Here is a 17,044-nt window from a genome sequence, read left to right as displayed (position 1 = left end):
AATAGGTTGGAATTTTGTGTTACCAGTTGAATATCAATGCTGTAGAAAATGGATGGCTGGAAAGTGTGACAGCACATAATTCTACAACACCAAAAACAGACTAGAAAACAGAATCCAAGACCCTTGACTTAGAATCCGTTTTTTTTAATGTATTTATAACAGCACGTAACGGGTGACACCTCCTCCTCGCAGCTCCCGTAAGCGCTGGCAGTGTCGCAACATGTTAAATATTCCCTGAAGTCGCTTGTCCATCTTCATCTGGGTGAATTCACGTAAATCCTCTTCCACCACAAAGTACTGACCTGAGAAATTTTAAACACATCAATGAGACCGATTCTTAACGCCAGACTAGTTGTTCAACTCCATTTTTTTGCATGTTTGTAAATGATCAAGCAAATGTAAATATTAGTCATTGACAACACAACTGAACACTTTATGCAGTTTTTAAATGAAACTTTTTATGATTAAGGGAGAAAAACAAACCAAAGCTACATGTGCCTGTGTGAAAAACTGATTGCCCCCTAAAGCTAATAAGTGGTTGGCCCCCTTAGCAGCAACAACTGCAATCAAGCGTTTGTGATAACTTGCAATGAGTCTCTTACAGCGCTGGGGAAGAATTTTGCAGAATTCCTGTCATTCAGCCACAGTGGAGGCTTTTCCTTTTTAAGGTCATGCCACAGCATCTCAATAGGATTCAGGTCAGGACTTGGACGAGGCCACTCCAAAGTCAGCCATTCAGAGGTGGACTTGCTGGTGTGTTTTGGATGATTGTCCTGCAGCAGAACCCAAGTTGCTTTCAGCTTGAGGTCACCAACAGATGGCCGGACATTCTCATGCTTCCATTTATCACAGCAGGTCTTCCAGGTCCTGAAGCAGCAAAACATCCGCAGACCACCACACTACCACCACCATGTTTTACTGTTGCAATGATGTTACTTTTCTGAAATACCAGATGTGATGGGACACACACCTTCCAAAAAGTTCAACTTTTGTTTCGTCAGACCACTGAGTATTTTCCCAAAGGTCTTAGGGATCATGAAGACGTTTTCTGACAAAACTGAGACAAGTCTTATTGTTGTTTTGTTCAGCAGTGGTTTTGGTCTTGGAACGCTGCCATGCAGGTCGTTTCTGCCTAGTGTCTTTCTTAAGGTGGAGTCATGAACACTGACCTCAACTGAGGCAAGTGAGGCCTGCAGTTCTTTGGATGTTGTTGTGGGGTCTTTTGAGACCTCTTGGATGAGTCGTCGCTGCGCTCTTGGGGTCATTTTGGTAGGTCGGCCACTCCTGGGAAGGTTCACCACTGTTCCATGTTTTTGCTATTTGTGGATAATGGCTCTCATTGTGGTTGGCTGGAGTCCCACAGCTTTGGAAATGGCTTCATAATCTTTTCCAGATTGGTAGATCTCAGTCTCAGTTTTATTATGTGTTCAGTTGCGTTTCATTGACTAATATTTACATTTGTTTGATGATCCGAAATAATTTGGTGTGACAAACATGCAAATGAATAAATCAGGAAGGGGACAAACACTTTTTCACACCACTGTACTGTATATGCCGTTGTGCCGTAGCTTGTAGACTCCTGACAAGGGAGGATTTTTGGGATACCATCATGGTAGTGAATAACTGCAGTACACGTCATATATACAGATTCATGGAATAAAACTGAGGCTGTCGCCCGTGATGGCATTCATTATACTTTTCTGTACCTTTGGTGTCCTTGGTTTCCTGATCCTTGAAGCGCTGGAGCAGCTTGCGTGCATGGTTTTTCAGAGTTTTCACAGGTTGGCGGATGATTTTATACTTGGCTGCAACGGCTGTATTAATGCTCTGCACTGCTGCATTGATTTGACTGTATGACACTCGTCCTTTCATGTACCTGAATGGAGAAGATTAGAATGTTATATGACCTTTAGCAGAGATATTCCTAATTCATTTAGAGTCACATGTCGATCTGCACTGATTTCCTCAATTTTGGGGGATTGGCCAATCCTCTTACCTACAGCCAACCACTGAAAGCCAACCACTGTCCCCTTTTGTTCTGCCAGACAGTTAGCTATCGAGCCAAGGCTAAAGCTAAAGCTAGCCTTGGAGCAAAGAGATAGGCGGTGATAGGTGGTGTCTGCATCATATCAGTAAAAAGGGAAAACATGTCGGTCATTTTTTTTCCAAAGTCAAAGTTGATGTGAAGGGTTCCTACTGATTTGAGTTTTTCTTGACTCAGTAAATAGTCTACTAATCACTGAATTGATGATGAATCAATTAGCCAATAAATCAACAACTATTTGGGTATTAATTTTTTATTATTAAGTAAAAATGTAAATATAATCTAATTTCAGCCTCTAAAATGTGAATATGTGTAAGCAGACCTACGATCTCTGCATTTGATGGTTAGGCTTTCATTTATTTTGAACATGCAGACAGTAACACTGGAATTCATCACATTTTACAGTTCACAATTTCAAGTCCAAAAAGGAGTAAGATGAAAACATTCCACACATTCAGGGCAGGGTTTCAAACTAACGTTCCAAAAATGCCCACTTTTCCCGACATTCCCACTTTTCCTTCGATCCCAATTACTCAACTACTTCCAACATCAAATCATTCATCACAATTAAGGATATCTATTTTTCACTTTAAAAATTATTTAAATTCCCATTTTTCCAGAAAATGAATTAACTTATGGATATTCCTTTGATCTTAATGACTCAACTACATTTTTCAACGAATTCTAACAATTCCATCATCAAATTTCAGCACAATCTAGACATTAAGGCTACCAATAACATTTAACATACATCATATATATATTTTTTTGCTCATTTTTGTTTCCCCCCCACCTCATTAGGGTTGGGCATTCACACTCAATGTCTTCAGACATTGCAATCATGTAGTTCAAATATTTCTGACACGCCGTGATAGCATAAAGCTGCAAAATTAAAAGCACGAAATGGTGAAGGACTACTGTATATGCATTTCGCATGGTTTTCTGAATGTAAAAACTCTAATTATTCTCTATAAAATATGTTTTGTGTTCATATTTTTGGGTGTCTGGAAGGGATTTATTAGATTTACATTATTTATGGGGAAAATGGATTTGGTTTTCATACGTTTGGGTTTTCGCCAGAACCGATTAATGACGAAAACCACGATACCACTGTATTTAGATAAGCTCGAATCCCAGTCAACTATTTGCTGGAGTGTTTCATACTTATAGTCTAAAACAAGATTCAAACCCAGAAAGGACGTGACGTGTGGCCGATGTACTGATCTATCTATCAAACTACACTTACTGGGGGATGCATTCAAACTCAGCCATAGTGATGAACTCCATCTCTCTGACGTAACACTTGATGTATTTGGCAACTTCGTGCTGGATGGGTTCCACATTTGTTGCCTGACCGTGGTTGGTAGAAGGCTCTTTTTCTCTAAAAAGAGATGATCATACAGTTCTTAAAATGTCACGATTCAAATCAATAATGCAGATATAATTGTTTTATTAATAATAATAATAATAAAATAATAAAAAAAAATAATAATAATAATAATAATAATAAGGGATGTCAGATACTGGTTGTTTTTTGCCAATATGCCGATATTGTCCCACTCCCAAGTTCCGATTCTGATGTCAACCAATACAGATGTGTGACCTCACATATCTCCTGCCGTGGAATTAACGCATCTTTGTCGTATTTTGTTTTTTCTCGGTTAACTCTTTAAGCGTCAATTGAGTGTCTCCCTGTTTCTCGCACTGGCAGCGCAGCAGCACGCTGTATTGGTTAACACGCCACATTGCAAATTGCATTTACACAGTCATTCCAGGGCAAAATTAACATATTTCCCACCATCAGATTTGAATGAAATGTCACCAGCAGATAGATATGAAAGTGCATTTATGTCCTACATACCTTTTATCTTGTCCTGAAGCTCCCATCCATGAGTTTGAAAGGCTTAAAGTTGGACTTCAAATTCAGAGCACTATGACTGTGGTCCAATACTCAGTATTCATCCGATACAAAATTGAATTGAAGAGGAAGAAGTAATCTACCTAACAAACATCTATACGAATAAAAATACACCCGACATCCTACGCGGATTGTAACATTCCTACTTGGAAATAATTCCACACCAGCCATAACTTTAGTCAGGCACAGAGCGAGCAAGCATTCAGAATTTAACTCCATTTTCTTCTGACTTTTTTCTTTTTAGGGACAAATTCATAATTATGGATAACTCAAGACAATCAAGATGTCTTTTTTGTGTCCCTCTCGCTCTCCTTCCTCATCCAATCAGCAGTGCAGATGCATTCACAGACTTGCGGTGAGTCAGATATTTCTCTCACTCTTTTTGAAAATGCACAGTTCCTCCGATTCGTTGTTTCAAAAAAAAAAAAAAAAAGCTGCAACAAGGGGGCTGAAGAGACACATGAGGCTCCGGAGCTGCAGATTGCCAACCAGTGCCATAGACCTATATACAGCCTTTTCTTTCAAAAAAACAAAAACAAAAAACAACTGTTTTCATTATAGGGAAAAAAAACTAATAGCGATATTGACCGATTTTTATGCCAATATCAGTAGTCCGTTATCGGTCATCCCTCATAATAATTCAAAGTAACTATCAGTCACCATGTTTATATGAAATGATTTACATTTGGGGAGCTGATGTTACTACCCATACTGGCCTCAAGAAAGTTTGAGTTTTCACAATTAAGAAAGGGACAAGTAGCCACATTGTTAATTTTAAGCAGAGCAGGGATGTCTAATGCATTTTCATGGTGGCCCATATTGTTGCTGTGGTTGTCCACAGAAGGCCAGTGAGAATCAAGAAACCTGATAAATTCCTCTTCACATTTTTTTAACCACCATATTGAGGACCCTCCAATGAGCTCCCCACTTATGGGAGGGGCCAAACGTGTCGGGTGCAGATTCAGTTGGGTGGCAGCCGATGGCGATCTGATCCTCGGCTGCAGAAGCGAGGAATGTCACCTCTCTGGTGGAGAAGGAGCCTGAGCTGGTGGGCGAGGTGGAGAGGTTCCGGCCAGATATAGTCGGACTAACCTTGATGAATGGTTCCAGAGCGCTTGCCAGTCTCGAGAGGAGCTGGACTTTATTCCACCCTGGCATTGCCAGCAGTGAGAAGCAATGGGCAGGGGTGGCAATTCTTGTTGCCCCCTGGCTCACGGCCTGTACGTTGGAGTCTAACCCAGTGAACGACATGGTAGTTTCCCTCCACTTGTCTGACAGCTGTTTATGCTAATGCGGCAAAAAGCATTTCAGAATACCCGCCCTTTTGCAGGTCCCTTTAGAGAGCACTGGAGAGTGACCTCTAGGAGGATTGATTCCCTTGTTCTACTGGGGGACTGCAACGCTCACATTGGCAACGACAGTGAGACCTGGAGAGATATGATCGGCAGGAACACCTCACCCCCTCACCTGAACCCAAGCAGTGCTTTGTTACTGAACGTCAGTGCTCGTCACACACCGTCCATAACCAACACCACGTTCACTCATGTGCATTTGGCACCAGGACACCCTCGGATGAAGTTCGATTATCAAATTTGTATTGCAGTGTATTGTAGAGTGTATTGTATTTGCCATACAGTATGTTTTTGACACTCGGGTGAAGACAGGGGAGGAGCAGTCAACCAGTCACCCGCTGGTGGTGAGTTGGCGCTGATGAGGGACACCTTGGATGCACAGTGTTCTGTTGGAAAATGACAAGTAGCAAATAGTTTCCTTACATTTCAGGACCGTTTTCCTTGGGCATATGAGCAGGTACATTGTCCTTAAGGTGCTGGAGACTCTCAACATGCTTTTGGAATAACTCTTCCAGTTCCTGAAAACAGTGAAAATGTACTATTTAAAAACACATTAAAAGTGCCATTGATGCCATCCACCTATTTTCTAAACCCACTTTTCCTCATTTGTGTCACTTGTGCATATGTGTGTGTGTGTGTGTGTGTGTGTGTGTGTGCGTGTGTGTGTGGTGGGCCAAAAAATATGGCTTATGCCCTATATTCTAATTACATTCATGAAAAACTGGCCTCAAAATAATGACAATAATATAGTTTATCGGCAATAATGTGTAGGACAATTATGGTCCAGCAAAATTTGTGACCGTGACAGGCCTACCAACTTTAACATAAATGCCAGCCCATCATAGTTCACATCTGTGTATCAGTGCTGTCTGCTCAGTATCATTTATATCACGTAACTCATCACAGGCAATTTGACATGCTTGCAATGAATTATCGGCGCCACACACAGGAGGTGACATGGCCTCTACTCCGTTCATTTTCAATGGAACCTGCGCGATAGGGCGATTACCTCGTGTCACCGTCAAGCCAAGCCACACACGAAATTAGTGCGTGTGAAAGTCTGTGGCTTGCGACGCGATCCCAGAAAGTTGAAAAATGTTAAACTTTTCATCGCTGTTGCCCCAAAGAGGACCAATCAGCGGGAGTTTCAATGATGGACCAATGAGCGGACAGGATGCTAATCAATACGCTATGCTTGCCGTGTCAGATTTCCCGGAGCTATTTGACTTTTCCCAAAAAAAGAATATAGAGCTATAAATAAAATAGCAGCGGCATGGGAACTTGCTGGGAGCAAGAGTACTCGGTCAACACCGGCTGCTTTTCCTCCTTTGAAGTACTTTGAATTCCCTCTACATCTGACAGCCAATCGAAACCGTGGAAGACTCATACAATTCGCTCTGAATGTGAACACCGGTGTAGCTGGTCACAGCCGCTCGTTGCCTCCCGTGTGAAGGGTTTGCTATACGTTGGCGAGGAGTTTCGCCAATCCCAATCTGTCGCGTCCCGTGCGTGGCGCCCATTAATGTTATCAGTTTGCCTACTGGTGATGTTTGTTGTCATTCTATTGGTTCTGTCTTTGCTGAGGAAGGCATTTTTTTAATTTTTGGAATAATTTCCTTTTTTTTTTTTGTTTTTTTCCCCCCGGAGAATAGCTGCTCTAATATTTTTATGAACAATTAGGTCATGTATTCCCCTTTTGCAGAAACACTAGCAGGTGTGGTTGAGTTTGGAGAGTCTTCTTGAACATTTGTTTGCTCTGCTCAACCTTCCGTAGTAGTTCTGAAATGGCTCACTAATTTCTCACCGCATACCAAGCACACGGATGGGTAGGCCAACATCATTGGCAGTAAGGCAAAGGAATATGTCCATTCAGAATGAAACTCTTTTCCTCTGAGATTTTTATTTTTAGGGACGTATTCATGGTTATGGATAGCTTACTGCCGGTGTAGCACACTCACACGGCGTCTTTTTTTGTTTATCACTGCACACACAGCCACCACCACCCCTTCCCTTGCTCAACAATGCGCAGTCAGAGCACAGTCCAGATGCATTCACAGATTTGTGGTGAGTCGGGTATTCAAACTCTTTTCGGAAATACACATTTCCTCCGCTCTGGTGTTAAAAAAAATATAAATAAAAAAAGAAAAAAATCACAGAACAAGGAGACTGAAGAGATGCGATGCCGACCCCTGATATACACAAACAACCATTCACATAGACAATTTCGATTCTCCAATTAGCCTAGTGTGTGCATTTTCAAAATTGCTGGTTTGCACGTGACGTCACAGCCAGTTGCTTTTGTTACAGGTTCAGACGGGGGCTGGAGGGTGGTGGGACAAGAGTAATTGTAGCTAGAAGTCACATGAAATCAGAGTGAAAATGTCGCATACGTGCGCTGTTCTCACATGTAGTTTGAATAGTGATCTCGGAAAACATTAATAATATAGTCCATCATAAAAAATAAAAAAATAAAAAGTTCAAGAAACAACCAAAAAAACACAAAGAACGGTGGCTGCTGAACTTGTTTCAAGTGGGAACACGTTCAGGCGTTGTTGCTGCCTCAGAGTCTAAAAACAAGGGATTACTGTCGTCCCTGGAGGAAAGTTAACCATACCAGAGCAGAGTGGGTTAGATATGAGCAAAATAACCAAAAAAGTACAGGACTGCTGAGTACAGTGAGAATAGCTGAACAAACAGTTTACCTTCAAATGATGAAATTGATCTTTCTGACGGCCAACGCTTTTTTCAAACTCTTCCAGAAGACTCTCTAGAGAAAGAATTTCTTGTCCAAGTGATCTCATTTTATTTTGAGGCACATCTAGATGTGGAGAGGAAAAACAATTAGCACTCCAAAAGATTCAAGATTCAAGAGTTTTATTGTCATATGCATAGTAAAACAGGCAGTTATACTATGCAATGAAATTCTTATTCTGTTCATTCTCCCAAGAAAAGAAAGAAAACACAAGAAAGAATAAGAACATAAGAAACATTAATACCAATAAATTAAGCAACAACAACAGAAGAGACATTAATACAGATAAATAATACAAATAAATGAATAAATAAATAAGTAAATAAATAAAAGTGCTATGAGTGTGTGCGTGTGTTGCGTGCGGCGTGCGTGAGTGCTTCGTTGACAAGCCTGATGGACTGTGGGTAAAAGCTGTTTGCCAGCCTTGTGGTCCTGGACTTCAAACTCCTGTAGCGTCTGCCTGACGGTAGGAGTGTGAATAATGAGTGTTGTGGATGTGTGCTGTCCTTGATGAGGTTGTGTGTTCTTCGTAGGACTCTAGTTTTATAAATGTCTTGCAGTAAGGGTGAGGGCTGCCCCAACAATGTTCTGTGAGGTCTTGATCACCCGCTGGAGTGCCTTCCTATCTCGTGTTGTACAGTTACTGTACCAAACAGTGATGGAGGCGGTAAGGACACTTTCCATAGTGCATCTATAGAAGCAACTAAGGATTTTGGTGGACATGCCAAATTTCCTCAGTCTTCTCAGGAAGTACAGCCTCCTTTGGGACTTCTTCATAATTTGTTGGGTGTTGTGAGACCAGGTGAGGTCCTTGCTGATGTGTGTGCCAAGGAACTTGAAGGTTTTCATCCTAAAAATACAATATGTAAATAGCAGTATTGTTGTAAATTACTCAAAAAGATATGAGTAAAAGTACAGATACCTTCACTTTTCTAGGCATGTCCCGATACAACTTTTTCACTTCCGATACGATATTGCAGCCTTGAATATCGGCCGATTGATCCAATGTCAAATCGATAATTATGCCATCCTCGATAAATTGACATGTGCATGCATGCGTGTGCGTTTCATCTCCTCGTCTCTCTGTGCCACACAGGCTGGATCACAAGAGGGTTCACTCTGTGTGTGTCTGTGCACATTGGTTCTATAGTGGAATGTAGAGAGAGAGCGAACCCTCTTCTGAGTCAGCCTCTTTGTGCAAGTCTACAAGTGTACCAAGTCTACAGCAACATGAAAGGTGCTTTGATGGCTGTTCCAAGACCCAAGTTTGGAAAGGCCGACCACATATCCATATTCCTTTATCCAACATACAGACAACTTCTCAAGCAAGCTCCCCCTGGTAAGTACAGCAGTTAAAGTGTGGAATGAAGAAACTGATCAAGTACTTCAGGACTGCTTTGGCTGCACAAACTGGGATGTGTTTAGAACTGCAGCAGGGAGGGAAGATTGTACTGTTGATTTGGATGAATATGCTTCTGCTGTTACTGGCTACATTAGCACATGCATAGAGACTGTTACCACCACCAAGTATTATAGAAAATATCCCAATCAAAAACCGTGGATGAACTGTGAGGTAAAGGGCTAAGCTACTTGCTCGTTCGACTGCATTTGTCATGGGCACCGCTGATGACTACAAAAAGGCCAGATATGACCTGAGGAGGTCCATACGAGAGGCCAAAAGACAGTACAGACAGAAGCTGGAGGGCTACTATTGCACCTCAGACCCTCGGCGCATGTGGGCGGGGCTCCAGCACATCACAGACTATCGACAGCGGAGTAGCGTAGCCACATCCAGCCAAACCACACTTCCAGATGAGCTGAACAAGTTCTATGCCCGCTTTGACACCCAAACTCCTGATGAGCAGAGAGGGTGGCTGGACTTGGGGCGCACACAGGACTCACCTCTCATGGTGACATCAGCTGATGTGCGCAGGATTCTGAAAAAAAACAAACCCATGAAAAGCAGCAGGCCCAGACAACATCTCAGGCCGTGCACTTGGGGTTTGCTCATCAGAGCTAGCTGATGTGCTTGCTGACATATTTAACCTGTCGCTTGCACAAGCATCTGTACCGACCTGCTGTAAGTCCACCACCATAGTGCCCGTACCCAAGAAGAGCAACGTGACCTGCTTAAATGACTATCACCCTATATACTGTACTGTATATGCCCTAATTCAGGACACATATGTCAGAATGGTATTTATAGACTATAGCTCTGCTTTTAACACAGTCAGCCCCCACAAACTCACAAATAAGCCCCTCATACTTGGCCTGTCAAACTCCCTCTGTAACTGGGTGTTTAACTTTCTCACAGGCAGGCCCCAGTCAGTCAGAGTCCACAATCGCACATCCAGCTCAAGAATTGTGAGCACTGGGACCCCACAGGGGTGTGTGCTGAGTCCACTCCTCTACACGCTCTTCACCTATGATTGCGTGGCCTCCCATAACAACACCAGCATCATTAAATTTGCGGATGACACTACAGTCATCGGACTGATTACTCGTGGTGTTGAAACATCATGCAGAAGAGAGGTGGCGGACCTCAAAGCTTGGTGTCATGATAACAATCTCCTTCTCAATACAGATAAGACTAAAGAGATGATCATTGACCCAAGAACAAGGGAAAAGGAGCCGCATAGACCCCTGTTTATTGATGAGACTGAGGTGAAGAGGGTGAAAACCTTCAAGTTCCTTGGCACGCACATCAGCGAGGACCTCACCTGGTCTCACAACACCCAACAAATCACCCAACAAAGAGATGATCATCGACCCAAGAACAAGGGAAAAGGAGCTGCATAGTAGTAGTAGTAGTAGTAGTAGTAGTAGTACTTTATTAATCCCACAGCAGGGAAATTCACCTGTTACAGCAGCAAGCAAGATACACAAGTAAAGAATGCATAGTGACATAGTGAATACAAAATGGTTCAGGTGTTGTAGAGCCTGATAGCGGTCGGTATGAAGGACCTGCGGAACCTCTCCTTCTTACACCGTGGGTGTAATAGACCCCTGTTTATTGATGAGACTGAGGTGGAGAGGGTGAAAACCTTCAAGTTCCTTGGCACACACATCAGTGAGGACCTCACCTGGTCTCACAACACCCAACAAATTATGAAGAAGTCAGGAGTTTGAAGTCCAGGACCACAAGGCTGGCGAACAGCTTTTACCCACAGGCCATCTTCTCAATGAAGCACTCACATACACTGCACGCAACACACGCACACACTCATAGCACTTTATTATTTATTTATTTGTATTAATGTCTCTTCTGTTGTTGTTGCTTAATGTATTGGGATTTATGTTTCGGATGTTCTTATTCTATTTCTTGTGTTTTCTTTCTTTTTTGGGATGAATGAACAGAATAAGAATTTCATTGCATAGTATAACTGCCTGTTTTACTATGCATGTGACAATAAAACTCTTGAATCTTGAGAAGCAAGCTAGCAGCAAATTAGCCTCGTGAGAAAGCATACGCTAACATGAATGAAGGCACAGAAGCCATGGTTTCCAAGGAGAACACAACAGCCCCAGTGTGGGAATATTTCAGTCTTAAACAGAATGAACAAAGTGAGCACATGATCACAGACGAACCGATATGTTGCATTTGTTCCAAAGCAGTGACGAGGAAGAAGGGGAACATGACCAACTTGTACGCACACCTGAAATGCCACTATCGTTTTCAGTTTTCCCAACTGGGAAAAATAAACTACACCAACCCGACAGCCAACGCTTACTGAGGCGTTTGGTCGGCAATGTGAATAAACAGTGCAAAATGGTGCGCGCTCATAGGCAGTGTCGCTCGCTACACTGCATAAGAAATGCAACCATTCAATACAGTTATTAATTCATGGAAAAAATGGTCTAAAAAAATGTTGATAGTATTGATCATTTCCACATGTTCGTCGAGTCTTCAGCTCTCACCTCCGGCAGAGCTTCGCCTGTATCCCGGGGGAGGACGAGGATATTGAGTCCGAATGGGCTCTATTCCGTGCCTCCATTGCTGAGGCAGCCGATCGGAGCTGCAGCCGCAAGGTGGTCGGTGCCTGTCGTGGCGGTAAACCCCGAACCCGATGGTGGACACCAGAGGTCAGGGCTGCCGTCAAGCTGAAGAAGGAGTCTTATCGAGCATGGATTGCTTGTGGGACTTCTGAAGCAGCTAATAGGTACCGGCAGGCCAAGCGGCATGTGGCTTCGGCGGTGGTCGAGGCAAAAACTCGGGTGTGGGAGGAGTTCGGTGAGGCAATGGAGCACGACTTTCGGTCGGCCTCGAAGAGGTTCTGGCAAACCGTCCAGCGCCTCAGAAAGGGGAAGCAGTGCCCAGTCCACACTGTTTACAGTGGGGACGGGGGCCTGCTGACCTCGACTGAGGATATAGTTGGGCGGTGGAAGGAATACTTTGAGGCTCTTCTCAATCCCACTGACATACCTTCCATAGAGGAAGCAGAGGTTGAGGACACGAACGTGGACAGTTTCTCCACCGTGGCTGAGGTATCTGGGGTAGTCAAAACGCTCCCCAGTGGCAAAGCTCTGAGGGTGGATGAGTTTCGCCCTGAATTCCTCAAGGCTCTGGATGTTGAGGGACTGTCTTGGCTGACACGTCTCTTCAACATTGTGTGGAAGTAGGGAACAGTGCCTCTGGATTGGCAGACTGGGGTGGTGGTCCCCCTTTTCAAGAAGGGTGACCGGAGGGTGTGTTCCAACTATAGGGGGATCACACTCCTCAGCCTCCCTGGGAAAGTCTATTCCAGGGTGCTGGAGAGAAGGGTACGACCGTTAGTCGAACCTCAGCTACAGGAGGTGCAATGTGGTTTTCGTCCTGGTCGCGGAACTCTGGACCAGCTCTACACCCTTGCAAGGGTACTGGAGGGTACTTGGGAGTTTGCCCAACCGGTCTACATGTGCTTTGTGGACCTGGAAAAGGCATTTGACCGTGTCCCTCGCGGTGTCCTGTGGGGGGTGCTCCGGGAGTATGGGACTGTTGGCGCGCTACTACGTGCCATTCGGTCCTTGTACAATCGGAGCAGGAGCCTGGTTCGCATTGCCAGCAGTAAGTCAAGCCTGTTTCCGGTGAACGTTGGCCTTCGCCAAGGCTGCCCTTTGTCACCGATTCTGTTCATAATTTTCATGGACAGAATTTCTCGGCGCAGCCAAGGTGTCGCGGGAGTCCAGTTAGGGGGCCTTAGGATCTCGTCTCTGCTATTTGCGGACGACGTGATCCTGATGGCATCATCTGGCTGTGACTTGCAGCGTTTACTGGGACAGTTTGCATCTGAGTGTGATGCTTCTGGGATGAGACTCAGAACCTCCAAATGTGAGGCCATGGTTCTCAGTCGGAAAAGGGTGGATTGCTCCCTCTGGGTTGGGAACGAGGTCCTGCCCCAGGTGGAGGACTTCAAGTATCTCAGGGTCTTGTTCTCGAGTGAGGGAAGGTTGGAGCGTGAGGTCGATAGGCGGATCGGCGCAGCGTCTGCAGTAATGCGGTCGCTGTACCGGACCGTCGTGGTGAAGAGAGAGCTGAGCCGGAAGGCAAAGCTCTCAATTTACCGTTCGATCTATGTTCCTACCCTCACCTGTGGTCATGAGCTTTGGGACATGACCGAAAGAACGAGATCGCGGATACAAACGGCTGAAATTAGTTTTCTTCGTAGGGTGGTGGGACTCACCCTAAGAGATAGGGTGAGGAGCTCGGTCATCCGAGAGGAGCTCAGAGTAGAGCCGCTGCTCCTTCACATCGAGAGGAGCCAGCTGAGGTGGCTCGGGCATCTAGTCCGGATGCCTCCCGGACGCCTCCCTGGTGAGGTGTTTCGGGCATGCCCAACCGGGAGAAGGCCCCGGAGAAGACCTAGGACACGCTGGAGGGATTATGTCTCACAGCTGGCCTGGGAACGCCTTGGTGTCCTCCCGGTGGAGCTGGAGGAGGTGGTCGGGGACCGGGAAGTCTGGGCTTCCCTACTAAGACTGCTGCCCCCGCGACCCGGACCCGGATAAGCGGAGGAAAATGGAATGGAATTTCAACATGATTATTGACCAGCAAAATGTGTTCCTGTGGCAGACCCATTAGAAAAGGCTTGATCAAGTGATATAACTCAGCAACAATAGGCAGCAACAGTAAGGATGAGGAAAAACTCACCCGTTCTATTTCTTTATGCATGTGGAGTACAATTTTATCCACAATGTAGTGGCAGCTAGGCATAATATAGCGAGGCTCAAGGTGGTCAATAAAACGTTTCAAGCCGACATTACTCACCACCAACAGGGATCGCTCTTTTCTGTTAATGACTTTTTGCATGTGACGCCACTTCGTGTTCACAAAGAGGTTGGTCGTATTAAACTTCCCATTTGCGTGCCACTACGGGAAACTAGTGCATGACAAGTATAGCACTCAGTTGCAATGTCTTTTAACTGCCACACATCATTCCTGCTCCTTGCTACTTTGTGAGTCTGGAATCAACTGCTTGTATCGACGTGCCAATATTGGAGATTTGAAATGCAGGCTGATATAATCCGATATTCGGGAATTTTGCTGATATTGACCCGATATCCGATATCAGTTTCAAACCCAGTGTTTTCCACAGGCCTGCAATCTATTTGTAGTGATGGGTTGCCGGGTAGCACGTGCTGTATTTTAAAAAAGGCAAAAAAACAAGTTGTACATATATTTTAAGACAAATCTTTGTTGTATTCCTCATTAGTATCAACATTTCAGGTTTTTGTTGTTACATTATGTCTTTTTGATCTATTTTTCAATTGTTTTCTCAAATGAGCCACGGTCTGGTCTGTGGGTCACACTTTGGACACCCTTTGTTTGTTTACGTATTTCACTGGGAAGGCAAAGTGTTACCAAACATCAGAAGTGTGTCTCTACGTTCTGTCTTCTGAACACTGTCACTAGTCACGACTCCCACTAGCAGTTTATTATTTATCTTAATTTTCTTTTTTATTGCTTATAAAAACATTTTCACATATATCAATTCTGTCTTCTGTTTTTACTGTTGTTGCGTATTAGCTAGGTTATACTGTAAACACCCCTTTCCTCAATATTCTTCACGGTACAAAATAAATAAATTACAAAAATGTATTAATAACCTACTAGTTTATTTAAATTTGTAATTTATTTATGAATTGTCTTGTATTCTTTGTGCTGTGATGTGTGTAACTACAACTGTACACATGCTGCTAAATTATCCAATCTTACCTGACAAATCCAACAAGCACTGGATGGATGAAACCCTGTCATAAATGTGCTGGCTGATACTCTCCAGGTCACTCATTTTCTAGGAAAAGCAGGTTGCATAAATTAGCGATGCTAATGAACTGATTGTTGATCTATCTCACGTGCCAGTGGGGCTTGTCCACTGCTGCGAAACGTCAACGCCGCCGCCATATTGGATGTGTCAAGGCTGCGTTGTAAAAATACATGTACATGTACTTACTTTACGAAATGTATGTACTTTATGAAAGTAAGTACAGAGTACAGAGAAAACCTTCAGTGGTTCGGCCATAGACGTATACACGTAAACGTCGCATCGAGAGCTGAGCCGTACGTGGACGTCGCCGCCATATTGGATGTGTCAAGGCTGCGCTGTAAAAATACATGTAATTGTACTTACTTTGAAAGTAAGTACAATTACGTGTATTTTTACAACAACATTTATTTTTACAAGGCTGCGCTGTAAAAATACACGTAATTGTACTTACTTTGAAAGTAATTGTACTTACTTTGAAAGTAAGTACAATTACATGTATTTTTACAACGCAGGCTTGACACATCCAATATGGCGGCGACGTCCACGTACGGCTCAGCTGTCGATGCGACGTCTACGTGTATACGTCTATGGCCGAATCACTGAAGGTTTTCTCTCAAACCAGTTTCTCCAGCAGGTTATTTAATTGATTAGCTCCTTAGCTCAAATTGAAGGAGGTGTTGACCATTAAAATCACGTGCTTTAGTGACCGGATGGAAAGAAAACCTGGAGTGTATATCGGCCATTCATGGCACGATCGAGTTTGACATCCTTGATTATGTTGATCACCTCCATCACAATTAGAGGCAAATGTAATACATTCAGAACTATGGGTATTTCAATCATCACAATTTTAGCAATTCGCATCAAGCATACAGGTCGTTCACAGACTACGTTTTAAGTATCATTTCGTAGCGAAACAGCTGCACATTGTTAGTATTCAGTTCTTGTGCTCATTCACAAAACGCTCTGACGTGGAACTAACTACAAAGTTACACAAGACCCAAGAGTGTATGGTTTAAGACAACAGCCTTACTTCGAGTTTTGTTCTCCGCTGTGATATTCAAATTTGGTGTTCCCGGTTCAAGTTCTTCTTCGTTTTCTTCTTCGGTGTTTTTTCTTTAACGGTTGGCAAACCAGCTGTTCAGTGCATTGCCGACACCAACTGGATCACTAAACGCTCAGAAAATTTCAAAAGATAAGAAAGCCCCGAAATTGTGGCATGTTGCGTGACGCTAGGATTCAGAGACAGGAGCGAAGTGCCCGTAAAACGAGTCTTTAATTGAAGCACACGCGCTTTAACCAACACCGCGAGCGATCATAACATCCACAAAAGGTAAAGTCGGTGCCTCCTGCCTAGGGTGCAACACCGGAAGTAACACCGGAAGTATAACATACTAAATAAGAGATCAAAACAGGAGATGAGGCGCAAACAAAGAAAACCCAGGTGAAAATGTCCAAACTGTCAAGCACAGGGTGATTTTATTGAATTTTGACGAGTCTTGCTTGAATTAATTTTATTTTATTCATTTGCTACTCTATTCATGTCGGTAATTGTCTGTAGTCATTGTTTTACTATTGTTTTACTATCCATTTGATCTGTCTTCTATTAAGGGAGATCGTGTGGAAATGTAGAGTGGGTTGTTCTACTGGGCGAAACTGCACGGTCATTGGATAAATGCTGCCCATCAGAAGCTCAGCGGGGCAGTGGGCTGGCCCGGACGCTCAGTTTCTGCA

At 43.7% G+C, this 17,044-nt stretch overlaps 1 protein-coding gene across 1 annotated transcript; it reads right to left on the bottom strand.

The window, feature by feature from the left end:
* Positions 1 to 150: 150 nt before the first annotated feature.
* On the bottom strand, positions 151 to 15,616 carry ska1 (spindle and kinetochore associated complex subunit 1). Its single transcript, XM_054776846.1, has 7 exons — positions 15,497 to 15,616; positions 15,259 to 15,337; positions 8,017 to 8,132; positions 5,738 to 5,832; positions 3,291 to 3,425; positions 1,707 to 1,876; positions 151 to 302 (listed from the first exon to the last, which is right to left on the bottom strand). Exons 1-7 carry the CDS (start codon positions 15,563 to 15,565, stop codon positions 154 to 156), a joined length of 813 nt encoding a protein of 270 aa, XP_054632821.1. The 5' UTR covers positions 15,566 to 15,616; the 3' UTR covers positions 151 to 153.
* Positions 15,617 to 17,044: the final 1,428 nt, after the last annotated feature.

This window comes from Dunckerocampus dactyliophorus, chromosome 5, assembly GCF_027744805.1.
Source record: "Dunckerocampus dactyliophorus isolate RoL2022-P2 chromosome 5, RoL_Ddac_1.1, whole genome shotgun sequence".
NCBI lineage: Eukaryota > Metazoa > Chordata > Actinopteri > Syngnathiformes > Syngnathidae > Dunckerocampus > Dunckerocampus dactyliophorus.
The sequence above is the reverse complement of the archived record's forward strand: the minus strand, read 5'-3'. Positions and strand labels throughout refer to the sequence as shown.